At 41.9% G+C, this 27,027-nt stretch overlaps 1 protein-coding gene across 1 annotated transcript; it reads left to right on the top strand.

Annotated features, from left to right (window-relative positions):
- The first annotated feature begins 903 nt into the window (after window positions 1–903).
- On the top strand, window positions 904–25,587 carry LOC118773338 (dual specificity protein phosphatase 22-B-like). Its single transcript, XM_036522227.1, has 7 exons — window positions 904–1,065; window positions 3,297–3,330; window positions 6,695–6,777; window positions 20,322–20,371; window positions 22,608–22,682; window positions 24,052–24,223; window positions 25,134–25,587. Exons 1-7 carry the CDS (start codon window positions 1,045–1,047, stop codon window positions 25,263–25,265), a joined length of 567 nt encoding a protein of 188 aa, XP_036378120.1. The 5' UTR covers window positions 904–1,044; the 3' UTR covers window positions 25,266–25,587.
- Window positions 25,588–27,027: the final 1,440 nt, after the last annotated feature.

Below are 27,027 nucleotides of genomic sequence, written 5' to 3' on the forward strand. Positions count from 1 at the left end.
ATGTTGTGTTAACTGTAAGAAACTTCTGCTGAATTCATAAATTATCTTCATAACTTTAATGTTGACCAATTGTAATAGCAGCTCCACATTTCGCTCTCTCTTGCTTGGGAAAAAGATTTTGTTTCGGCTATGGTAACATGGATTCTATGAATCTCAGCCATTAATATGTACTTGAAACATGTGAATTTATCTTCTGTTTCATTTTATAAAACCAGCACAAGAAAAAAGGTCAACTACTGGTGCTACCTTACAAATCTCCAAGGACACATGAGTAAAAGATCAGCGACCCTACAGACTCTTGGAGATGATGGCAGACACAAGATTAATATGATTTAAATCTCTGATGACTTTAGACTCTAATTGTTAATTGTTGTCCATTAAAACCAGTAATAACACCAATAAATCTATATTTTTGGTTCCTTCCCTGTGAGGAACCAATGAATCCCACGGAGACACACCTATATTTCTAAACTCAATATATTTGCAGATGCATGCATCCTTCTATCCACCAGAAATACCCATCATAAAAACTAGAATGCTGTTGCTGCCCGTATATGGATGTTTCAACATTTAGTTAATCTTATCTACTTATTTATTTGTTTATTACTTTGGTTGTTTTATTTAAGGAAATCAAAGCGGGGGTAACTATGACACCCTGTGTAGCCGATCTTGATAGCATATCAGAACCTGATGGGCTTCAAAGAACTGAACTTCAGCCTCATATGGAACGCCTTGAATTACACCATCCCACAAAACGTACATTTAAAGCAAAGTAATTTTGGAAGCATAAATCTGGTAAATGTAGTGCCTTTCGAGTAGAGAATCGAGGACTGCCGCTAATAAAAACTACATATCCCAAGGTGCTTCGCGAACGACCGACTTTCTGGTGGTTTGTCAGGGCGAGCTTGACAGCCACCTCCAGGGAGGTTAATGTAATCAAATGGTGTAGTATTTAGCTAACAATATAAGAAAAACCTCGATAAGGAATAGAAAATCAAGGCTGCAGTTCGCCGTTGTGCGCTACTCTTGTGAACGTCGGCGAAGATGGGAAACGGCATAAATAAGGTAAATTGCATCTCGCACGGCTGTTGTCTGCGAATTGATAAATTGCTGCTGTCTAAGTTTTGAGAATCATGGGTTACTTTTCTCCCGTGCGGGCGAAGTTTAAGGAAGAAAATGGCGAAGTAAAAAATAAAAACCGTGTCATTCTATCACACATTTTCCCTCGAAAAAGTTCTGCCTATTTTAACCTAACACGTCCGTAGGTATGCAAACCAAGTAGCCTAAAGTCTATAAATGGTAATGATGCTGCTTGGAGAAATCTACACCCCTTGTTTTTGTTCCGTGTTCCACTGATTCGCTTTTAATGGTATTTTCGTTGCGTAAGGCTGCGAGTGTTAGAGCTACTATGCCATAGTAATTTACTTGTCTCACACACCCACACGCGCGATTGTGGGTGGCGAGCTAGCTTTGTGCATTTGCCTGCGTGCGTATGACAATGGTTTATAATCGTTTGTTCTTCAGCGCCCGTATCATGACTTAATTGAATGAGATGAAGGATGAAAAGTTTTGATGATTGTGCATATGCTTGTAAGGGCGATGAAACTGAAAGTAAGCATCCAGAGCATAAGCAGAAAAAGCCAAGCCCTTACAGAGCGAAGGGAATTGACGGAACCCTGGAAAGGAAATGACATTTGCACCGGTGTTCCCAAATGCGCCTTTCCTCTTTAGCCGGAGTATTAAATAATTACTAACGTGTCAGACGAATTGAACCGGCCCGTTTCACATATTACCCAAAGAAAACCGCGGGGCATAGGCAGGAATGGGTAAAGCAAACTGACCTGTGTTATGACAACAAGAGATATGCACGTCGATAAGTCCGTATGGAAACATTGTTCCCTAAGTGATGTTTATTTTAGATGAGATAGTGGTGATGTTGGGTCCCTTTTTCAATCTAGCGAGCTGTCGTTTAATTTCCCACTGATGATAGATATTAGAAAATATAATTTTGTGCTTCGTGAAAGTGACTGATTCAAATAGTAACGATAGTGTCTTATCGTTTGAATTCTGTATTAAGCTACATGAAAATTACATACGTTTTGATATTATATTTAACAGTCACTCGTGATCCTGAACTCACTAACACAACATAGTTCCTCAAGTGTAGTTTTTTCATTTCTGCTTTTTCTGCCTCCTCTTCAAATGTAAGCCCCTACTAAAAATAGACAATTCTTTGAGTATTATCTCACAAAACAAAGAAATGTTGGAGTTCAGGATCACTGGTTCCTGCTCAGTCGTCAGTGTTGGTTCTAGAAGACTCTCGGTGCTGTGACATTAGTTCCTGGAGCCACTGCCCAGACCCCCTTCCATTTTTATTTAAAACCTCATATATTTTCTTTCAGAAATGTGTAGTCCCCTTGTTTTTTTACAGGTCACGTGGAGTGTATGTAGAGATTAACTCAACCCACATTCTCACAGGGTATTATCGCGCAGAGCAGTGTGCGTTTCCAGTGTGTTTAAATAGAGTGTCAGGGCTAGATAAGAGGTATTAACACTCAGGACCCCGGCCCCTCTTGTCCCCCCTCCCTTTCAAAGTGAGCTTCTTAAATTCAAGGTCATTTACAGATCAGACTGTCTGCCAATGAGAAAGGAGCAAGCCTAAAGGGAAGAATGGCTTGTGAGGAGAAGTATGGGCTTGCTGGGGGTTCTGATGGTGTAGTTGGTGCTACACCCCCCCCCCCCCCCCCCCACCCCCACATGGCTCACACCTTGTGCCATCTCATTTGATCACAGCATGGCTGTGTCGCTTTGTCAGTGCACACTTTTAGCTCCGGGACTGCGGCCATCTGTCTGCGGCGTTAAATATAACAGCTCTCTCTGTGTCCCTGCGGGTCGTTTGTTATTGTTGCCATTGTGGGGTTAATAAGCAAAGTCACGTTTTGGGATTTCGTTTTGAGCCCTGTCTGTTACTGTGTGTCGGCTGTGTGTATTTTCAATTGCGATCATATGAGGTATTCTGCTCACTATATGTCCGGTCACAGTAGTATTTCAATAAAACATTTTTTTTTCATCTTACTATAGCGATGTCATGTCAAATGTTGTTTGGTAATAATTCACCCTTCAACTGAAATCTTGTTTTCACGGGATGGTTATGAAATAATATTGTAGGTGTAAAGGTGATAAAATCTAGCTCAGTGGCTTCACCTTTGAAAACCGACATGATTGTAGTGTTAATGCACTCTGTATGAAGTATTAAACTGATCAATCATCAATCCATCTCTCATTTCTCATTGTAGGTCCTGCCGGATTTGTACCTGGGGAACATCAAAGGTATGTAACTTTCCTACTCACGGATGAGGTACTCTGCTCTGCTTAGAAATTTTTAATGATGGATGATACCCTTGATATATGTGTTTCAGTTCCCCCTCTAAAGTATCACTTGGTGAAACGCAGGACTGCCCCCAGTTTCAATAGGTCTATCAGTTGACATGGATCAGCAGGCGAGGGTTGTGGCCACAGTCCCTGAGAGAGAATCGCAGTCCTTCCCTCGCAGTGCTGATCCCAGAACAGTGAACCGGAGATTTTGAGGTGGGTAAACCACCATGAAAATAGGTAGATGTATTTGGATAGATGGGGGGCAGGTATTAAAACATGCAAAGCGATATTGGCGAACGATATATAACTGAATTTCGTTCTGACTTTTGTGGATTCCTACAATGATGAGGGGAGCGCAGCGAAGGCTTCACAAAAGTTTGAAGCCACTTTTGGTGAGCAATATCTGAATGAATTTCTCTCAGATAACTGGAAAAGTGAAGGGTTACACATCCTGTCAGTGTCATGTCTCGTTCATTCACGCCGATCAGTGCTACTCTCAGCTGCCGTACCAGCAATGGTTAAGGCAACAGTGAGACCTTGTGTTGCTACATTATTGCCCTCTGCAAAAGGACTGCAGAAACCTGGGACAGGGACTGTATCGACGTGCGGAAGGGCTAAAAGACTTATATGATTGTTTTGTCAGTTAGTTTCACACAGAAGACAAGGACAAGGGGAATCCCCCTCAGATGCATCTCAGTTTTGCCCTGGGATGGAGAGACACGCTGTTGGCAGTGCGATGGTGTCGTGGAGCGGGCCCGAAACCACCCAGGGGCGCTCTCTGTATGTGCATGGGTGCTGTGGAGATTGGCACCCACCTTGTGCCCTGGCGGAGGGCGGGTTATTGGGTTGGGGGGGTCCCGTGAGACGGAGGAAAACCATGCACTGAGCGCACATTCAGCTCCCCACTCTCAGACTGCCCAGCTGAGACTTTTCTGAAGCGGCTACAGAGACTACCTACCTTCTGTCATTTATTTTCTATCATTACTTCTGCAAGGATCTGTTATTTATCCTGACCAGATTTCTTTCAGCCTTTTATTAATGATTCAGTTTATTTTAGAATGAATTGCCCGACTAAACTGGCAAATATGCACAGCATCATCATCATCTCATGCAACTTTAACTGCATAGGTATTTCTTTGGAGGTGCTCAGTGTTTTGGGACATTTCACATTGTTCTTGCACTGCATTCTTAATAATCACGTTATTATTCATTCATAATCAAGTGTGAAATAATAAAAATTGCCAGTTGTGTAGCCATGTTCTTTGCTGAATCTGAGCTCTTACAAGATCAGTACTGATACAGACATTGTATATTTCTGTTCCAGGAGAGCAAGAGTTTGTGAGTGAAAAAATGCTTCTGTTTATTTGCTGTGTAAGGCCAATCTTTGATGGAAAAGATTGGTTTTGTATAATTTTAGTGGATGCGCCTCTGATCTGTGTGCTTTAGACCCCATTACCTCACATCCAGACTTGAAAGAGGAAGTCATCGTCATACCATATGGTCTGCATTATATTTTGATAAATAAAACGGTTGAATAGCGAGAGACTTTGATACCGTGCTCCTTATTGTCATATCCTGCAATGTATTTATGATTGATTATAATTTTGAGGAACAGAGAATTTCTGCTTTGTGAAAAAATGACCCGAAACCAGGCCAGGTTTTGATCTCGAACAGAAAGTGATGCTGCTGTGGGTACACAGCTTAGTTGTTTGTCTTATTAGGTCTCCTCCTTAACAAAATGTATCCTCATCTCTTTCACATATGTATTTGATTGGGCTCAGATTACTTTAATTACTTTAGATACAGCAAACCTTGCTGTCTAGGGTTGCATTAATAAAAGATGTGTGGAATAAAGTAATCAGTAGTTAGAACAATTAAAACAAACCATCCATGTTGGCTTTCAGTAATCAAATTACTCCTCTTGAGAAATGACTGTTTTTAAGCACGATTAGTTGTAGTCTTGCAATTTTTGTTACATTTTTAATGTACTTTGTTGACAGTTATTTTTTATTGTTTGCAGTTTATGTGACTGTTTAAGTTGTGTAGCAAAAAATACCATTCTTGGAAAATTATTCTTTTTTTGTGCTCACAATTAAATTTCTTTGCTTGAATATGGTTGATTCAAGTATATAACAACATGAAATAAATATTGAACTGTGATGAAATTATATTTCATTTTATTAGTATTATTTGCACACACTGTAGTTCTGCGACTCTTCACGCCCTGCCGCTGGGTCCACGAAACCATTTATTTGCATAATAGAAATTAAACTGTACAGTTCAAGAAAAAAAGCAAGTAACTCTGAACTTTTATTCAGACCTAAATGATTTTGTCTCGCATGCATTCCGCCCTTGTTTTTTTTCTCTCATTTTTTGCACATTTTGCACACTGCTGCCTTGTGCTGCCATGCTCTCCCTCTCACAGCCCCTGCACTCTCATCCACAAAGCCTGCGAGGGTAGTCTCAGCCTGGAAATACTACGGTATCCTAGAGCCTTCCACCTGCAGAAATAAAACATAACTCACCCTCTTTGAGGAGTGGGCAGTTTATCTAAGAGTCCCCTTGCATCCGACAGCAGGCATTGTAATGGTAATAAAAACAAATCATTTGGAAAAATGTTCACTTAATGTTCAAATAGATCTCACCTGTTCAGAAAGTTTTTTTTTTTTGTATGTTTCTGTTTGTTTCTTTGTTTTTCTCAATTATTGAGGGTTTATGGTGGTTAATCACATCAAGATTAAGGATTAATTTGTCTGTTGTTCAACCTGGTCTGTATTGAAGGTATATACTTTGAATTTTTATTCTGAAACAAATTAATGACCTTTTTTCTTTCATGTAAACATTAAAATAAATCTATTTCCTTGAATCAATCTGAACTGCACAGGAGAATCTCCACTGTCTGGGGGCTATAATGAAATAGGTAATGAATAAATGCAGTACATATCCTGTTCATTGTGCATTTGACTCGCTTTCTCATGAGACGGTTTGCAAAGCAGCTTGAAGCCATTCCACAAATACATCTGTACAAAGCAGAAAACTTATGGCTTCCTTTTAAAGAACAAATTTGATTATAACATTTGCTGTATGGTGCTTTTGAGCCAAGGTGTTGGACTGTTTTAGAAACACTGGTTTTCCGGTTTTTCTTTCAGTTCAAGATGAGAAAAGTCTGTTTTTCTGGCCTTGGCCTGGCCAGCTGAGGTGGGGTAGGGCTGTTGCTGGATGGCAAAAAATTGTATTTGCTTCACGGATGCAGAAAGGTCCGACCTTATTGGTTGAGTTGAATCAGAGATGGTTTTTTCTTTTTTTTCTGCCCTCTCAGATGCACGGGACAGAGAACAGCTGGCGAGGCACAACATCACCCACATTCTCTCCATCCACGACAGCGCTGCTCCGCAGCTACCGGTATGGTCAGCTCGCCCCGCCCCTCACAATGACCACCTGGCCCTACCTGACACAGTGTGGCAAAAGGCACTGTTCTGAGTCATGCTGTAGCAATGCAGCCCTGCTGTACAGAGCTCTTACTTCCTAAATGCAGCAGGGTGCTGCAGGAGTGGTTTGTCACTTTTTAGGCACTCAGTGGGACATTCATGGTATCCAAGGTTACTAGTTCCACATATCAAAACAGGATAAAGTTCCAAAAGAGCCTAACATGGAAATTGTAGTATTTCAGAAAAGAACTAGGAGGGAGAGTTTGAGGACAAACTAAAGCTGGCTTGAAAAAGCCTAGCATGGTAGTAGCTAGTAGTTACAAGCTTTGCTTGAGAGACGGTCTACACAGTAAGCACCAGCAATGCCATTCCATACTAACTGAAGCCATTGGCTAAGTATCTTAAGTGTAGATGAAAAGCTGTAGGAGGGGTTACATACAGAAAATGAGTTGGAATAACAAGAGAAAGAACCAAACTTTATTAAATTTTATCAAGTATGGTGAATTTCAGAACAGGATATAACTGATAAATGCTTTGGTAAGTAGCAAGTTCATGGGAGAGTCATGGGAGACAAGTTGTATTTGAATGTCCTGAACTGAATGGCCACTTGCTACTAGGAAAGGCCAAAACAGTGATGAGAGCACTTTACCTGTGTGTATGCACATACTGGATTTGATTGGGTCTGGGAAGCCAATCCTTATGACCATGTCTTACGTCACTAACATCATCAAGCAGCCTCCTATTAAAAGAGCTTTGCCAACATTGTGTCTCAAACCAAAAGGGCCAAATAAAGGTTGTTTTTCACACCATGCATGCTTCCATTTTGATTGAAAAAGCATAAAATAGTGTAAAATAACATTAAAAACCAATATGTGCCATGAACCAAATGTAAAGGAAACATACATCCTTTCAAACAAAAATATTTTCAAGCACCTTTAACTTGAAAGGGTGTGTTTGCTGTGTGGCACATCCTGTCTATCTGAAGAGGGTGTTGGATGAGGCCAGTGTTGTACAGCCATGCACAGTGCAGTGAATGAGTCATCAGTTTTCGCTAACTGTATGATAGAGCTTTGACAAGCCACAGCCTTATGGCTTTATCCTTTTTAACTGAAAAATTAAAATAGTTTAAAGCTTAATCTCAAATTTAGTGCTGATGACATATCAGATTGTTTTATCTGACTTTGCTGCAGAAAAATTTTAAGGTCCATTGTATTATAGTGATAAATTCATTCTTCTCATACGTGGGAAATAGTGTGTATGTGTATTTATATATATATATATATATATATATATATATAATGTATTATCCATATATGTGTTTGTATATGCATTATACATTATGCTGATGCAGTATACATTACATTAATACAATGTGTACTAATGAATGACAAACAACGCATTTATATGGAAAGTAAAAAATCATGCTTTCTGGCATAGTGACATAATGAAAGACATATTGATTATAGCTTTCACCTCATACAGTTACACAATGCCTGGCTCAAGTTCCATGGTTTGAATGGAACTACCTTTGAAAGTGTTACTTGCTCTTAGTGCAAAGAAAGTGCCTAGTCTCAGTAAGGGCTGAAGTTTTCATCCTGAGTTATGTAACACAATTAAAGGTATACTGAGCCTGCTCTGTGCAGTATGTTCAGTTATTCACTTTCTTGCTTATTTACAGCTCAGGTTCGGATGTAAAGAACGCTGTGTCCCACTGAATGCACTGGCCAGTGTTTTTAATTGTATAAAATTGTATTTAATTGTATAAAAGGATTATATCTGTACTTGCTTGGGGTCTTGAAAGTGCAACTTTCTAAAAGAGTGTTTCTGATTTCTCGGATGCTGCTGCTTTTGGAGCTCAGATGTGTGAGAGAGAACTCATACTGAAAACGCCAAAAGTAGACGGTGTGGTTTGGTCTCCTGTATCGAGACACCTGATTCTGGCTGTTTCGGTTGCAGTGTGCTCTAGAACCAACAAACAACAGGTTTATATGATGATGATGACTCTCTGTGTCCAGCAGATTGCATCATAAGTGATGATGCTGAACTCATCCCGAGTGTGATTTGTGACAGTGTAAATGAGACAGTGTGACAGTGACACTTTAGTGGTGTATCTTTCTCAGTATTGTTCAATAATTTGATGGTGATGCCTCAGTAACAAGGAATATGTCCTTCTTGCCATTAATTCAAGTTTACTTACAATCCTGATGATATGCGCGTAGGTTGTATTTTCACCAGATGGTCATTCTACCAAATTGCAATGCTTAAACCAGTTGGACAGATTCAGCATTGGGACTGTCTCACCTCAACTCAGGAATGTTGGTTGTTCCCTGAGAGAACCTGCTTGTTCAGATGTCACACCCAGCAGAATGCTCTGTGAAATACTGAGTGTGCTGACACAGGCACTTTTCTCCCAGTGCCTTGTGGGAGCATTCCGGAAATGGAGCCCCAAGGAGTTCTGGGAGCTCTCCGGGTTTCTGTGGCGTGAAGCAGCCGGCTGTCCCAGCGGAGGTGGTGCTTACCCATGGAAAGCACTTCGCCCTAGTTTATGTCTGCAAATGTCAAGAAGAATGACAAGACAGCTTGAACCGACTGAGGTGTTTTTTGAAGAAAGGTGTTCTCTGGGGGTGAGCTGAGGATCTTGCCTACTGTGAGTGGGAACACTGCCACAGATGCTCAACTCTGTGAGCTCAATATTCAGATACTCAATATACAGAATTCCTGTCACTGCCATTGTTGAAGCTAGAGGTGTCCAGATGTGCTGTCTCGTTAGAAGGAATGTGGTCAAAGATGGAAGAACAGCTAGCATACCAAGGTGAACAGCAATACAACCTTTTGAACCAGATCCGATTGAGCTGAATTTGGTTTGTCATTTAATGCAGCCAAACCAAATTGGAGGACATCACTCTTTGACTTAAGCCTGATCTACTGATCCTGTCCTAGACACTGAAATTTGGAGGAAGGAGGAAAGGCAGGGCTAACAGTTCCTTGTTTAGCTGTCTTGGGTATCACCATCTGTCTCAGAAATCTGCTGTGATCTACACTTTTGATCTTAGGTCACTTTTGCTTTGACTGATCCTTCACACCATTCAACCCCTGTGTTTTTCATAGACACAGCGTATGTCTTTCTATTTTAAAAATGTAATAATTAGATAAATAAAGAAATGAAAATGACACCATCTTTAATCGTTTACTTCTTTTTTGTCCGCAGAAAAAAGCCTTGGAACTGATGGATTTGTACTCTCATTAGTGCAGTGTTATTACAGTGACTCTGTCCCATTCATTAGCTCCGGGTAAGGCTTCTTCCGGGAGTGCTTCTAGATGGTCTGAGTGCAGTGCCCTCTCATGACTTTCTTCTCTTTCGTAAGGAGAACAAAACTGAAAACCATTCTGAAAGCCAAAACGCCATCTCGACAAAGTTTTTCAAAGGTTCGCTGTGTGTTTTCACTGCTTCTCAGCTGCGACAACAAAGCAGTTTTTGTTGACCTTGTTGTCCTATATGGAGCCTCACTGGCATAGCGCCAATCAGGTCCGTGCTGAACATCCGACATTCGCAGAAAGAAAGCTCAGAAGCTCACTGTATTCAGTTTGATGTCCACTGTTAGAATTGGAAAATTGATCAAATCAAATACGTCACACCATTTTTTAATGTATTCTGTATATTCCATTGACCACTGCATTGTCCTGTAAGGCATTTTCACATGTGTATTATCATGGGAAAAAGGTCAATTTGATGCCATTTTCTTTACCATTATTAATACTTTCCTCTTGATTGTAGAAAATACCGTACCATAAGTACAATACCGATAAAATGCTATAGACTTATACATGCCATTGTTTTCAAGAACATTTTATTTCTACAGGAATGATAATTATTGAAGCTTCTTTTGACCAATATTCCCCTTTTGGTGTTGTGGCTTTGAATGAAGCTCACTGCTGCTTCCAGTGTCAGGCACTGAAAATAACCTTAAGGAACCTGGAGGCCTGAAACATCAGTGTGCACTGCTGATCTACACCAGTCCTTCTCTGGGAATATAGGATATCCAGTGACACTGTGTACTAGTCTTCTCCATCAGTGTCTCTCAAAGTATATATTGAGTACTGATATTCATTCGTTTTCAACTGAAGTCATTCAAAAACATATACCAACATATGTTTCCTGTTGAACAGCGGTCCCTCTCAGAATATATACAAGTGTGTAGGATGTATACCAACTCCTCAACAGCTGTCCATGTATGTGTTTATAGGGAAGTATTTATACAGAAGTGTGGTATAATTAATAAGCAGTTACTCTCTTTAATAGAAATATTTTATTAAGCAGTAAATCTGCGGGAGGCTGTATAGTAAGTACAAGATTGTGTGGTAGAATTAATGAGCAGTTACTCAGTGTGTAGTATAGTTTATGACAGGTTTCTCTCTGGGTATATACTGAATAGAGTTTGATGAGCCAAGTAGAGTTTAGCAGAGATTCTGGTAATATAGTTTACTGTGTAGAAGTGTGTGTTAGAGGTAATGAGCAATTACTCTGCGTATATACTGAGTAAAAGTGTGTATCAGAGTTGATTAGAAGTTACTCTCTGGTAATGTACTGAGTATAAGTATGCAGTAAAGTTGATGAGCAGTTATTTGCTGGGTATATGCCGAATACATGTGTGTAGCAGAGCTGATTAGCAGTTACTCTGTGGGTATATACTGAGTAGTCCTGAGTGTTCGATTCTGAGTCTGTACATTATACTGAATAGAAGTATGTGTTAGAGGTAAGAGCTGCCACTGTCTGGGTACAGACAGAGTGGAAGTGTGTGTTAGGGGGTAATGAGAAGTTACTCTTTGGGTACATACTGAATAGAGTTCAAGTTTGAGTTAGTGGGTGTTCGTACTCTGCGGTTGTTGAGTCAGTGCTTCTTCGGGGCAGGGATGTGTAATGGTCATACTTCGGTGGTCCCAAATGATCTGTTCACACACTCGACAAATGGAAAGAGGGCGCCCGCATTTACATCTGAACCGTAATGTCTCACCACCAGCGCCGTAAAAGGGTTTTTTTTTTTCTTCAATGTCCAGTGGGTATGACTCGGCGCTTTTTTTTTTTGGTTAGCGTGACGGATGAAGCCAGGTGTCTGGGGTTTTAGCATTTGCATACCTGACAGTCAGCCCTGTGACCAGTTTCTTGGAAGTCAGATGGAGGGGTCGATCTGATGCAAAGGTTTGAGCCCCACCCAGATCAAAAAAAAAATTCATTAACGGATTTCAGGAGCTGTTGCTTTGTTATAACTATTAAAAGTAAACCAAAAAAGGGTGGTCAAAAATGAAAATGTTATATTTTACTTCCTTTTCCACTTTATATATGTAATTCATGGAGCATATATAATAATATATGCTGTCTGTGCTTACTTTTACAGTATGATATTTGTGCATGTCACGGATAGAAAAGATAAGAAAAACAGAACCATAGATAATCAAAAATATTTATTCTAGAGCCTGTCCCTGGCATTCAGTCTTTGAACACTAATTTTATCACAACGACGTTGAAGTTCTTTACTTACGATTCAGATTTCACAGTTTCATCAAAGACAGAGATAAACATACAAAGCGGTACGATAGCATAACGGTATACAATCGCAATCAAAGCAACATCGTAACACATAGCATGAGTTCTCTTAGGGATATGTAGCGAAAGGTTTAATATGTTTTCTGCAGTTTGGTTAGAGTTTGAAGTGCTGCACTGAATGGCGTACTGCCATACTGAATAGAGTACCATGGTCTATGTTTAGAGAAAACCCCGTCAGTGGTATATTTATATTTGATAACCGTAGATTACTAAGCATTTTTAAAAGGAGAAGAAGATGGACGTGCTCAGTCATTGCTCAATATTGACATGACGCACAGTCTCTCCCAAGGGACCCGCTCAGCTTGTGCACCCAAAGGGAGAACAGGATGTACTATATCACAGAGTGTATCAAGTGACGGACCTGCGGCTCTGTGCAGGGTCTTATGTTCACAGTTATTTTGAAGCTGTAATGCACAATGATCTCTCTCTCTCTCTCTGTATATATGCATATATAAAATATACAAGATCATACTGTATTAAATAACACTAAATGTTTGCTATGGGAAACCTCTATCTATCTCTCTTGTGGACACACATATGCAGGTATACCTTGATTAGCTAAAACTTTGAGAAAAAAGTTCCTTTTTTCCCTGAAATTGTCACTTTTTTCGTGTCAATATTGAGTAATAACTGAGCACGTCCATCCTCTTCTCCTTTTAAAATGCTTAGTAATCTGTGGTTATCAAATATAAATATACCATTGAGGGGGTTTTCTCAAAACATAGACCATAGTACTCTGTAGTACGCCATTCAGTGCAGCACTTCAAACTTAAACCAAACTGCAGAAAACATATTAAACCATTAGCCATAAAGCTCTAGAAAGACTCATGCTATGTGTTATGATGTTGCTTTGATTGCAATTGTATACCATTACACTGTTGTTTTATTTTGAAAATCTCCAATGATCGTTGGATGTGACTCAGCTGTGTGAATCCACTCTCTTTTGTTGCGTCTTTCTTTTAAGCAAATGGTCCCTGTCTTCTCTCTACCTTCTTCATGTCTCATCAATGGCAGTGATTAAGTAACTGGTATCCGAAGGATCTTTAATGCAGCTGCCTTCTTGGGAAAAGGCCAAATCAGAGATGAAACATAATAGAGTTTCTGTAGTCTGTAAAAGGCAGATCATAAGAGGGTACAGTTGGGAGAAATGAAAAGAGAAGTGGCACAGTCACGGCAGGTGAGCACAGAACATCGGAAACCGTTTTAAATGAAGCAGAAAAGGTGATGGGTTCCGTGCAGCATGCTGTTGACACTAACAGCTGAAGCTAAGCCAGTGCCAATTGAGCCGAGTGCTAACTGAGAGCGAATTGTGAATGTTAATGCATCTTGGTTAATGCATGATCATGTAATTTTGTTAATACTTAAAAATATTTTGCTATCTATCCATTTTTGAAGTCCTGGAACAATTTTAGCCAATGCTGTTTATATCTCCAGTAACCTGATAATGAACTATGTCAAAAAATGCATGTACTTTGTTAATTGAGTAATACCTCTGTATCTTATTTTTCATTGCCTTGAAAACATGTCTTGAAAAATACTGCTGTACCAGTACCTGAGCAGCAAAACTGACTGCAGTAACCGACAGTGGACGAGAGTCAGTATTATATACATAGAACACAATAATCATTTCTCACTTAAGAAAGCCAATTATATTTCTAAGGGTGCCCCTGAGATACAGCAGAGAATTTTGCCCTTTCCTGGCTGCAGCGATTTAACTGAAAACAAAGAGATTGTCATGGTTTCAAATTCCTGCGGCATCACTTTCGTGCACAGGCATTGAACTCATGGAAAACAGTACTCTCTAAAGAAAGAGAAAGAAGTGTCACCTAGTAAGTAGGGTTTCTATGTGCTGCACTATTGTATAATGATGTCTTGTGGTAAGGGCTTTGGTCTTTGTTTCCTATCTCAGTTGTGATTTTCTGCGGATTCTTTCTGTAGATGAATGTCAAAGGAACGCAATATGAGTCCGTGCACTCACGTTTATGCTGTGTGCTACTCTGCACAGCAAGTTTACGCACGCATGATAGGGTCGTACTGCGTCTAGTGGCAGAGCTACACATATACGATCAAGCTAGGCTATATGATCTCGCAAGCCATAATAACACACGTGATCATGCCACATGGCGCACTGAGTGCATACCATCATCTGCTGAACTGATCCTCAGGCTGCACTCAGTCCTGTACACTAATGTCTCCTGCATGGCTGTCCTCCAGGCTGGGCTCTGAACTGCTGTAATTTTTCCCCCGGGTGGTTCGCTGAGACGGCCGCCTTTCAGAAGGACAGCCAGGTCCAGGGAGGGACCGCAGGGTTCGTGTTCTGCGCCTGTGCAGTACCAGTCAAAAGTCAAAAGTTTGGACACACCTGATTAAGATAATGGGAAACATGCATTCAAAGACATGTTAATCTAAAGACCTATGCTTAAATGCTTGAAATTTGTCACTTAGACAAATATAAATAGTGAGCCTATGTATGAATTTCTTTCCAAACCAATTATTTAAAAAAAAAAAAAATTGCCTACATTGAAGAATGTAAAATATACAATTTGTTTTCAATGCTTTTTTGGTCACTGCATAATTCCATTTGTGTTATATCCTAGCTTTCATGTCTTCACTATTATTCTAAATGTGTAAACTAGTAAAAATAAGGAATGAAAGTTAATCGTAGTGGCTCTGGAGTATGTGTTGCCTTAGTCTTAAACCTCAGGTTCTCATTTCAGTTAAACAATGTAAAATTGTTTAAAAAATTTTAACGGAAAAAAAAAGTTTGGGTTTCTGCTCATAAGCACATGGCATGCACTATACTGCAGGATGCAATATGACTGTTTCATATGTATTTTATGAATCAACATGAGACATTGAGATTTTAAAGGGGATGAAGGGCTGTTTTCTGAAAATAAATAAATAAATAAATATGTGTATATATATATATATATATATATATATATATATATATATATATATATATATATATATATATATATACATTCAATGTATATATATTTACCCTGCTGTTACATATATACAAGTGTCCCTAGACCAAAATGAAACTTTATTAGTGTCAAATGTCAAATGACTCAGTATGTATTTTAAAGTACACCTTAGGGAATAGCTGTAGTTGAACATTCAAAATATACATTCCAGGTAAGTTGCCCTTAAAAGGCTTACTGATAAATGCTTATATAACCAACCAAACATGTTCCCTGAGCTTTATTTCCTCTCAGAACCACTCTGGGAGCCATTTTAAACCACTGACATTAGTGGGCGTTTGCTGGTCCTGCAACCGGCTCAGCTGCGTATCCCTGGAAGGAAAGAGGGGTTTATGCAGCACCAGTCATAAGGCGAAAGATCGTTTCGGGTAGCGCGGGCAGGTGAGCTAACGCTCGTCTGGGGGTTGTCACGATCAGCTGCTAGTTGCAGGTTTGCTCAGATTCTGTGTGTAAAGCCAACTTGTGAAGGCATGTCTTGTTACCCCGCGTACACACGCCGGGGTAAAGCAATTGGTCCACTGGGCAGGCAGGTGCTGGCTGCGTTGCCTTAGGGGCCTTAGCAGTAATCCGTTTCAAGGACACCTCTCAGTTTTACACAGAGGGAGGTTCTGTGCCCTCTTCTCACAGCTCTGTGTTACATTACATTACATTACAATATTGTCGTCTAGCAGATGCTCTTATCCAGAGCCACTTACATAGGTTACAGCTTTTACATGTTATCCATTTATACAGCTGGATATTTACTGAGGCAATTGTAGGATGAGTACCTTGCCAAAGGGTATAGCAGCAGTGTCCCAGCCGTGAATCGTATCAACAACCTTTTGGTTACAAGCCCTCCTCCTTACCGCTGTGCTACACTGCTGCCTATGTTAAGTGGCGCGATGTGAGAGACAGCAGCAGTAACCTGTCAGGGATTCGAACCACAGCTCCCCGTGACTCGGGCCCACAGCTCCTGCTGCTGTAGCATAAAAGAATGCTGACAGCGATCCACTCTTGGTATGTTTGCTGCAATGCAATACAGGTGATCGCATGTCCAACGTGCGTCTGTCAGCTCTCGTGTAGCTGTGCTTCAGGGCCTACGCCAGCTGTCCTTGTCTGGTTCCCCTTTCTCAGGACACACAAGTGTCGCACCTCTTAGAAAACTAAACCCCTCCATGTTCCTGCCTGGCCTCTTCTCCCCTCTGCTCCCTTATAGGTCTTCCGAACTGACGTTCACCTGTCATAACCGATGCTAGCTTTGATCATCGGATTATGTTTCCATACAAGAATCCTGCATTGCATTGATTGGTTTTGGGGCAGGTCTAGGGGGTAGTTTATGAGAATGCTGATGCATTCCCACCTTGGTTGGATGGAAACTTCCAAGCAACATGACAGACACTGTTTGGCATTAAGCCAGAATGAATGTCCCACGGTGATGTTTACATGCACACAGCATGCTGGGTAATGGTTCTTATCCTGGGTGCAGTCCTGTTCCAAATAAGCTGTTAACATGCATCATGAAATATGATCACTGCTAACACCCAGAAGGAGCCCTGTGAAGGACAGGTGTGAATTTTCCTGCTGACTTGGGAGAATGCCTTGGAGCATACACCCTTTTTCATAATTTTTTGGTATTTTTAACATTTTTGCAAAATGGCTCAGAGAGAGCAATTGTCTCCTTATCAAACCGGTATGCAAGCTTTCTTGTTGTCCATGACAGCTAGCTGGTGAGTGAATTATGATGCAAGATTCCTGGGAATTCATTGAACACGTGCTGAAGTAACAGGAGAGATATGTGTCTACATATTTCAGTTGTGCTTACCAGAATAAGGTGTTTATGTGAATCATGTCATATTTAGAATACTTGACTATTTGTGTTGACACAGGAATATCAATGGATAAATATAGTAAGTGGAGCCAGTGCAGTCAGTATGTGATAAATATCTATTTACATGGCTTGGTATTCCTTTTTACAGAAGAATATCCCACTTGCGATATTTATTATTGCAACTGTAATACTGTGTTATTCAGGTTGTGCTTATCGGAATGAGGTACTTGCATGAATTTGGTTATATTCAGAATGATGCAATTAGTGGAGCCAGTGCTGCAGGTGCTACTACCCTGCTTCATCTGTTGGTGTTGTAGGAGAGTTTCTCTCTGCATAGTGCCTGAATGAGGCGCTGAATACATGCGTGTCTTTGTCCCTTTTAAATCAGCACCGCGCCAGCCCATTTCCACAGCAGCTGTGACACTGCAGAGCTGGACAGAAGTGGAAGATGAGTGAATCGGGGAGAGAGAGAACCTCAACGGGGCTAGCTGGTGATTGAATTATGACCCAAGATTCCTGGAAAGGCATTGAGCATGCACTTAAGTAACAGGAAGAATATGTGTTTACATGACTCAGTATTCCTTTTAAAAGAGGAATCTCCCACATTTCATATTTATTATCACAACTATAATACTGTGTGATTCAGGTTGTGCTGACCAGAATGAGGTATTTGCATGGATAGTGTTACATTCAGAACACTTGACTATTTGGGTTAAGATGGGAATATCAATGTACATATTTCTGTAATTAGTAGGGGTTGTGCAGCAGGTACCATTGACTACAGTGAAATATAAATGTATTCTGCAAACACTGCTTCATCTGTTTGTGTTGAAGGATTATTTCTCTCTACACAGCACCTGAATGAGGCGTTGAATACATGCCTGTCTTCTGTCCATTTTAATTCAGCACTGCGCTAACCTGTTTCCACAGCAACTCTGAAGCTGAAGAGGAAGATAAGTGAATCGGAGAGAGAGAGAGAGAGAGAGAGAGAGAGAGAGAGAGAGAGGACGCAAACGGGGGACGAGGCAGCTATGTGTGAACCATCAAAGCAAGCAACAGTTAACATGTGCTCAGCAACATATGCTGACTTATCTGTTCACACAAGATGGAACGCACACTCAACTCAAAAAGCCGCTTCATGGTATCGCTGCTCCCAGACCCAAGCTACAGAGATGAGGTGCTTCCCTAAGGGGCACCAGCTATCACCGCAAGAGGCAAGATAACAGCAGAAGTAAATAAGATAATTAAAGATAATAAGACATCAAAGAAAGGGCTGTTCTGAAAGAACCACACAGTAGGCTACTCGCATACTTCTGTGAAAAAGTGTAGCCCACACAAAGTGGTTTGATGGACCAATCCTTGTAATGGCCAGTTATGTGTATATATGTGTGTGTGTGTGTGTGTGTGTGTGTGTGTTGGGGTGCTAGGTACCCCCCAAATAAATACTGTTTTCAATTCCTTTTCAGACATCCATTGATTTGTCTCTGAAAATTTTATCCTCAACATTTACTTGGCTTCTCATAGTTTTCTAGGCTGTCTGGTGTCAGGTTAGCACAAGTTAACTACTAGTGGTAGTGCTTGAATGGTGTTGTGTTCACACCAGTGCTATGAGAGTGTTGTTAGCCTGGTCTCATTCAACATGGATGGATACACTTCTGTTCTTTTGTGCTGGAACTTGCTCTGGATAAGAGCATCTGCTAAATGAATGTAATGTAATGTAACTACTACAGTACTGGTGTGAAATGATAAAGGTCAGCTACTTTTCTGTAGTTTATTGCTACCTGTATGTGTATTAGGTCAGCTTAGTGAAGTGGAAATGTCAGCAGCAGCAGGGGAAACGCGTGCTTGGTGTGCAACGCGCTATCCGTTACACTCCTCTAACCCCTGCGCTCTTTCGTTTGACCGTGTGATACTCCGTCATCGCCCCTTCCTGGGAACAGGTCTCCCCCCGCAGATGCTGGGCAGATGTTGACTACCGAAAAGGACAGGTGCTCCCTTGCGGGGATCACATGGTGTTTCTCCCTCTCCTTGTGTTCCGCTGTGTACTTTCCTTGGGTTTTCCCTCTCCGCCCCTTTGTGAGAGGGGCCCGCTGAGGGTCCCGGGCCTGCGGCTGGTGCCTCCCCACGCATGACTGGCGCAGCAGAGAGGAAGAGGGAGTTCTCATTTGAAGAACGTGACCCCCCCACCACACCCCCCACCCCGTCCCAGCCACTCCAGCGATGCATATCTAATGACCAGGGGGGGGTCTTTTGCAGCGTCGGTGCACAGAAGCGCAGGGGTTCCCAGGTCTGTGCGCTACCCAAAGCTGCCTTTGTCAGTGTCACTCGGTTACAGAAAGACTTTTGGAAATTAAAATGTCAGAATAAAGAAACAACTTGTGCGTGTGTCTGTGTATGTGTGTACAGTGTTAACATTCTGAACAATCTGTTACATTTACCTGTAGCAGGTATTCAAATGAAAAAGCAGGCAGACTTACCCTGCAAGCTCCTCTGATTCAGTTTAAACCCAGTTTATCTGGGTTTTTATTTCCCAACAGCTCCGTTGTTGTCTCACAAATTTCATGTACTTATTTGGACAGGATACATTCACAAATGTTCAGCAGAGGTTCTGTAAGTCCAGCTATATTGTCTTTTATGATGGAAATAAGGGAAGAATGCCTGGAAAGGCAGTACGGCGGCTGCCATCAAAGTGATAGTATCTTTTTCACATTAATGAAGGCCTGCAGCAGATTCCTACTGTGATGCGAACCCAGAGGAGGGGAGAGGAGGGGATTTGCTCTGACAGTGCATCTTATCCAGTCTCACATAGGTTACAATTTTAACCATTTATAGAGCCTTGCCCAAGGGTACAGCGACAGTGCCCCAGTGGGGAATCAAACCTGCAACCATGTGGTCATGAGCGCTGTCCCCTACCACTACACTGCAGTGCCACCCAATATATACACAGATTCAAGGGTACCTGGTCCCATAATTCCGCCATGCCCCAGACACTCACACCGTACCCCTAAACCTGAGGTGTCCTGAAGACAGAGTGGAAACAAGGGGTTTACATAGCAATCCTATCCAAAAAAATGTGCTTTTCACATCCGGTGTGTAACCTGGGATCTTCTCTTTACCCACAGGAGATGACATACCTTTGCATTCCTGCTGCAGATCTGCCTTCACAAAACCTGTGAGTATCTGCGCTGAAGGGTGGCTGTTATTCACAAGACCTTACCTGGCTGTAATTCACAAGTTCTGACCTGGCAGTAAATCACTTTACCTCACCTGGTTGTAAGTCATATGACTTTACCTGGCTGCTCACAATTCACAAGACCGATATTACCCCTGCCACCCACCTTTGGCTGCTTGAGACAATCATTACACATCTTGACTCAGAAAAAAAAAACACGGTGGTTTGAAACACTAATGTGCCAGTCAAAATCTGGAACATGGCCTTAGATTACATGATGATTACACAACTTCAGCATGTAGGTTTGAGTTGCGGCAGAATGTGTTTTCTCGTACCCGTTTTCCTCTCTGGTGGCTTGGCCAATGTGAACTAGCATTGACACCTGAGAAAGGAAAACACCTAGGTCTTGTGGTGACCCGTGGAGCCTTTTCAGCTAACTGTTCTCGTGTAGACGAAACAGCTGCTTGCACCGTACGCTTTGGTTTTAAAAGTGAATTAACTACGACTGAAAATGAGATTAGCGAGTTGCGAGAATTTCTCATCAATGGCTGTTTCAGTACATGTCTGGTGGCGTGCCACTTGCTGCGATGGTTACTCTCGAAAACATGGAACACTTCAGGTCCGCACTTACTTCCGCCTCCGAGGCTTCGGTTCGACCCTCTCTGCCCCGAAAATGAGCTACATAGATAGATGTAGGCTAAATGCTAGATATGATAAATAATTGTGGCATCAACTTAGGAGGGACCTTACCTGGAAGTGGCCATAGGGCCCAGTGCAAATCATGACAAGCAGAAAATACACAGTCCATTTTGAAACCAACCATAATAGCATCAGTGATAATTACTGTAATCGGGGGACAAACAATGACGCTATCCAAAAATCTGTTTTAGAAACGATGATATTCATGTGTATGGTCCCCCATGATGTGACATCACTTCCTGTCTGTGTCTGCAGACAGTGGGTGGAAGTGTAGTTTTGATTTGAGCTCATTACTGCAATGTTTTGAGTGTATTTCTCAGATGGATTAAAATAGTGTTGATCTAAAGAATGGAAATGCACTTGATATCCTTGGATGCACATTCATACATACATTGAAACATTCAAACCCTGCTGATTTGCTTTGCATTTCCTTTGAGTCAGAATCAAAAAAAGTACATCCTTTATATATTGAACAAAGCAAAAATGTCCCCCTTTCTCTTTTGTGGAGAGACAATCTTGTTTAGGTTTCTGATCCTAAGGCATCATGCTGAGGTGTCACTCTTGCACACTTGTTGCTGGATAGGACGTTCGCCTGGCTGTGCTGGGGGTCAGCGAGGTGGTGTTTGACCTGAACTCTTATGAAACACAGAAAGAAACAGTTACACACACACACACACACACACACACACACACACACACTCACGCACACAGCCTTCCTGTCCAGTGGCAGCAGCCAGGGAAGCCTGGCCCCCCATTGGAGGAAGGAGGAAGGAAGCTCAGGGCCGTGCGCCATGACTCTGCCTCATCTTCTGGCCCAGCGCTATTTTTACAACCCCCCCCCCCCTCCCCACCCCCACACCCCACCACTGACTCCCCCCCCCCCCCCCCCAGCAGCTTGCAGGACTGAAGCCCGAAACCTGCCTGTGAAATCTGAAACTGGCCCCTCTAACCAGCCTGGACACATTGATGGGTTTCTCTTCCTGGTCACATCAGCTGCTGCACTCAGGGAGCAGGGCTGAGCAGGGTCAGAGGTGTGGAGCTTGCGTGTCTGCGTGTGGGGCTCAGGGCCCAGGGCTCTGCACCTGAAGGATGTGGGTTCAGACCCAAAATTAGACATCACTAATAGAACCTTGAGCCAAGTACTGTGCTTTAATAGGTCCATTAAAAAAACAAAAACAAAACATCCGTATAAATGGCCTATGGGTCTCAGGTAAGAGCATCTGCCAAACAAATAACTAATGTAGCATTCTGGCACAGGGTGAGGAATAAAAAAACCTCCAGAGAAGATGGGCTTCTCTGAATCATCATTCACGTTCTTGCACAAACACACACCATACTCTCTTTCGTTGGAATTATATACGTAGAGACCCATTAGGGAACTTCCATTCCTCAAGGCAGTTACGTTTTGAAAAATTCATGATTTATATTTGCCTCCAGCACCATCTCCAAACCGCAGAAGAGCACAAACACACACAGTGGTGTAGCCTGTTTTCTTACTGACTCTGCCCTAATTGTGGGATATGACCTTCCTTCCCAGGGTCCAGCACTTCAAAGACAGCATCGTGTTCATGCACGAGTCCCGGCTGAAGGGAGAGGGCTGCCTGGTGCACTGGTGAGTGAGTCCCCCCTCGGGGCCTGTCTCTCCGCTCGGTCTCCGCTCCGCATCCAGACACGCTACTGACTGTTCTCCCCAAGCTCTGTCTCAGTGTGTGACAGCACACTGGCGAATCGCTCCGGATAAGAGCGTCTGCTGACGAATGTAACGTAATGTAAAATCATTCATCACGGGCAGTTGCTGCCTATTAGAAAAGATCAACTGCTGTGTGATGAAATGTGCCCCCCCCCTCCACCACACACCTTCTTAGTTCAGTGACTTCAAGGTTTTTAAAAATTTCTGCAGAACAAACCAACAGCCAAACCGAGTTGTGTTCTGATGAAGGAGGTAAAGATCATGCATAACTCTGAGAGAGTGCAGATAAGTAGGTGCTAAAGGAAGGCTATTCTTGAACTTCCCAAATCTCTTCGATAACGGTGGGCGCGTGAATAGCCCCTTCACCACTGCAGACTCTCGGGGGACCCCACAGACAAAGGAAGAGCTAGCTGCATCCGTAACCGTGTTCACAGTCCTGTGGTCTTCACTGAGTGATAATTATTCTCATCACAGAAATGCAAAGTCTGACACTGTCCCTCGTGTGTAACACATGGATAGCTGTGTTGTTACACCATTTTGAGTGAGTGCATTCAGACTGCTGTGAAAAAATGTCAGTATAAGTACAAATACGATAGTAGCTTACAGCTCCATATACCACTTCACTTTAATGCAATTGTTACTTTTCTCTTTAATTCTGTATAACAATCTACTCTCTTAGGGAAGTGCAGATAGCTACAAGCTGAAATTTAGTTGTTACCACATTTCTGCAATATTAACACTTAACTCTTCTTAGCTGTAATGTAAAGTGCAGCCAAAATTTCCATAGGTATTCTCTGATTACATTTATCTTAAAAATATCTGGAGAAAAGCGTTAATTCATTGCAAAAAGGAATGACTTTAGTGAAAAGAACAGAATTAGTCATTAAATCCTTACTTAGATGATCTGCTTTGCTTAGATGATTGTTTGCCTGTTATGAAACCTCCTTGTGTCATGTTGCTCCTGCAGTCTGTTTCTTGATTTGTATTTTTCCCTTATCCAGCTATAATAAGACAGTAATTGCTTAGTGTGTGAGATATATAGATAGTACTCTGAGCTGTCAGCTGAAAAGTTGTAGTGTTTTTGCTTTGAGTGAAAAAATGTTCAATTGCTGTTCCAGAAATGTTCTTCACAGTCCATCAATGTTCAATGCTAGAATTAAAAATTGATTAAAATACATACACATTTGCATTGTGCTATATCATAATGCTTTAAGATGTTCTGCTTGCTAATTAGTAGCAAAGGACTCTGTGAAACTGTACATTGATTGATTGATTGGTCGATTGCTTGCAGCCTAGCGGGCGTGTCCCGTAGTGTCACTCTGGTGGTGGCCTACATCATGACGGTGACAGGGCTAGGCTGGCAGGACGCCCTGGCCGCTGTGCGAGTGGCCCGCCCCTGCGCCGGTCCCAACATCGGCTTCCTGCGCCAGCTGGAGGAGTTCGAGAGCACTCAGGCTGCCCAGGTGAGCTCAGCGCCCCTTTCCTCTGGGACACAGGCCCACAGCCTGTCCATTTCTCCTGGGACATGGGCCCAGGGTGCTGCTCCTTCCTGGAACACAGGCCCATGGCTCCCTTCCCTCCTGTGATAAGAGCCTAGGACTCCCTTCCCTCCTGGGACACGGGCCCAGGATGTGCCTCTTTAGTGGAGATTTATGATGTGTGAGGCAGCGCAGACACCCACTCACTAGAGGGTGTCATGCCACACTTCTTCACAGAGCTGAGGGGGATGCACTGAGGCCTGGTGCTGAAGGCACAACAGCAGAAAAGCATCATTTTCTTAGTTACTGTTAGCATTGTTAACATAGCACCGGTTGGTAAAAATAATTTCAAACTAGAGAACACAGACAACACAGAAGTATTCAGGGTGTACAGGAGATCACTCAATACACCCTTCATTTAACCTGCAGCTAGATAAATGACAATAATAATATAATGTAATATGGACATTATAATGTCCAGGTTGCTTGCAGTTTGAAATATACATTTTGAGGACTCATGACTTGAAATAAAATACCTCATCACATCTTAACTCAAGCCTTGACTTAATCTGGAACATTGTGGCTCAGGTCTTTCCTTGAGCTGTAACCATTTGATTTTTAATAAAGTGAATCAGATGAATGCACGTGGTTTGCACTCAGCTGTTTGATTGAAATGCTGACTTTAAGTTTGGATTTGTCAGATGTAATGCACTGTTGAATGGAAATCGGAAGTGAATGAATGGATGTGACAGCATGTACTGTTATTTCATTCAGATCTGGAGTGTGTAAATGGATTTGACAAATGCAGCAGACTGCTGGTTAATTCAAATCAGGAGTGGGAGGACGGATTTGACAAATGCAAGGCGCTGCTTTGAATCGCCTCTGTTTCCCCCAGTACAGGGAGTGGCTGAAGGAGAAGTACAAAGAGAACCCCTTTAACGATGAGGAGGAGATCAGGGTGCTGTTGGCCAAGAACCCTAAATCCACCTGCGTGGAGACACCACCCCCGGCGATGCGGAACACCTGACGGCATCGTCACGGTGTCCGTCCACGCAGCGTGTCCCCTCCCACACCTGGGCACCGCATTCGGAGCAGAGTATTCTTCGCCAATCACCTCTTTTCGTTTTACAGGAGCGTTGGACCGAGCCGTGCTTGTGCACGCGCGCGTGTGTGGGGTCGTGGCCTTTGCTCTGGGAGGGATGAGAGCGCATATTCAAGCCTGTGAAAGCATTGTTTGCAATGGGCAATGCAGCCTCACTCAGTTTGGTTGATGGGGAAACACTACTGTCCAAATCCACTTTTTAATGTATGTAAATAAGTACACTATGTATATTGTTCACAGTTTTTTTTCCAAGCCAAGGAAATTGAAATGCCATTTTATGGTACTTTATGTAAAGTTTTGAATTTATTACGCAATGCCAAATTATATTACAACTTATTGTGTAATCTGTTTTTTTTCTTCAAAATAGCCAAATTGGATAAATGTGTGCTAAATATCTGTATAAAATATCTGATAAATAAATGTTGGGAAGCGCTGTGGAGGTAAAATGTACAATGGCATAATGTACTGCCTTAGAAAAGTCTTCTTAATTTCTTCCAGTAAATTTTGAACTATAGAACATATGATAAAACACCGCTTACATGGCTCTTTAGGATGCCTGTCATGTTTTGGGTGTAGTTAGTTTATGCTTTGCCAAGATGATTAACATTCATATGTTGCATGTTTTATGAAGTAAACTCACAAGGAAATTTGCAATGACACAGCGGAACCCTAGATAACACCAGTATTAAGACTGTGCCTTATTTGTATAACTGGTTAAGGTATTACTGTGCCTTGTGGGGACTCTTGGAGGTGCGTAATGGATTCTAGAACAAAGATCAATAGTCATTATGTGCATTCTTCAATTATGAATACGGTCTGTCAAATAGCCTCCTTACACCAGTTTTATTCCATTTAGCGCTGACTCTGAGCAAATGAGGGACGATTAGGCTGTTAGGCCCAGCATTTGCATGAAGTCACACCAAAGTTCATGACTTCTCGAATGCATGCCCTAGTGTAAACACGGGTGTGTGTTCTGCAGTGGATCTGGAGAGGGGATTTTTCTTCAGTTGAATTCATTCGGTTTCTGAGGGGTTGAGGTGAAACCGTTCACGCACCAGTAACCTTCACTGGATTAAGACAGGCACGCACACATGCACACACGTTTGTGCGTGCACACATGCACACATGGTCATGCATTCACATATATGCACTCTTACACATGCACATCTACACATTGATTATTGGACTGCTACTTTTTCTAACCTCTGACAGTCTACCTGTCTACTTCAGGAGTGTGCAGGATGGAATTTGCTGAGGGTATTGCTTAGTGGACCATCAAAAATAATAATGATAATGAAAATGATACCATTTCTAAATCCTGTCTGCTAGAGTGTGTTTTTATCAAAGAGGTGTTTCCTCTAGCACTTCTTCATTTTTCTGGGCTGGACTACATTTCAATCAAAACATAAACAGTCTCCCCATAACACTCTTAGCATGGACATCATTTTTCTCCGTCAGTTCTGAGAGAGATTTACTGCATGTCTTTTTAGTGAAGGATGGGTAGTTAGATTTGTTGTATTCATCATAGGTGCCACCATCTTTTAGATGTTTTCAGATGATTTCCTTTCCATGATGTGAAGACATAGGAACCAATATGTTGAATAAACATTTTCACTGGTGTTGAACATAGTACTCCAAAAGAAACAGTGATTGGCATTGTATAAATTATCCTGAAAATACTGAGTTG

This window comes from Megalops cyprinoides, chromosome 2 (genome assembly GCF_013368585.1).
Source record: "Megalops cyprinoides isolate fMegCyp1 chromosome 2, fMegCyp1.pri, whole genome shotgun sequence".
NCBI classification, from domain to species: domain Eukaryota; kingdom Metazoa; phylum Chordata; class Actinopteri; order Elopiformes; family Megalopidae; genus Megalops; species Megalops cyprinoides.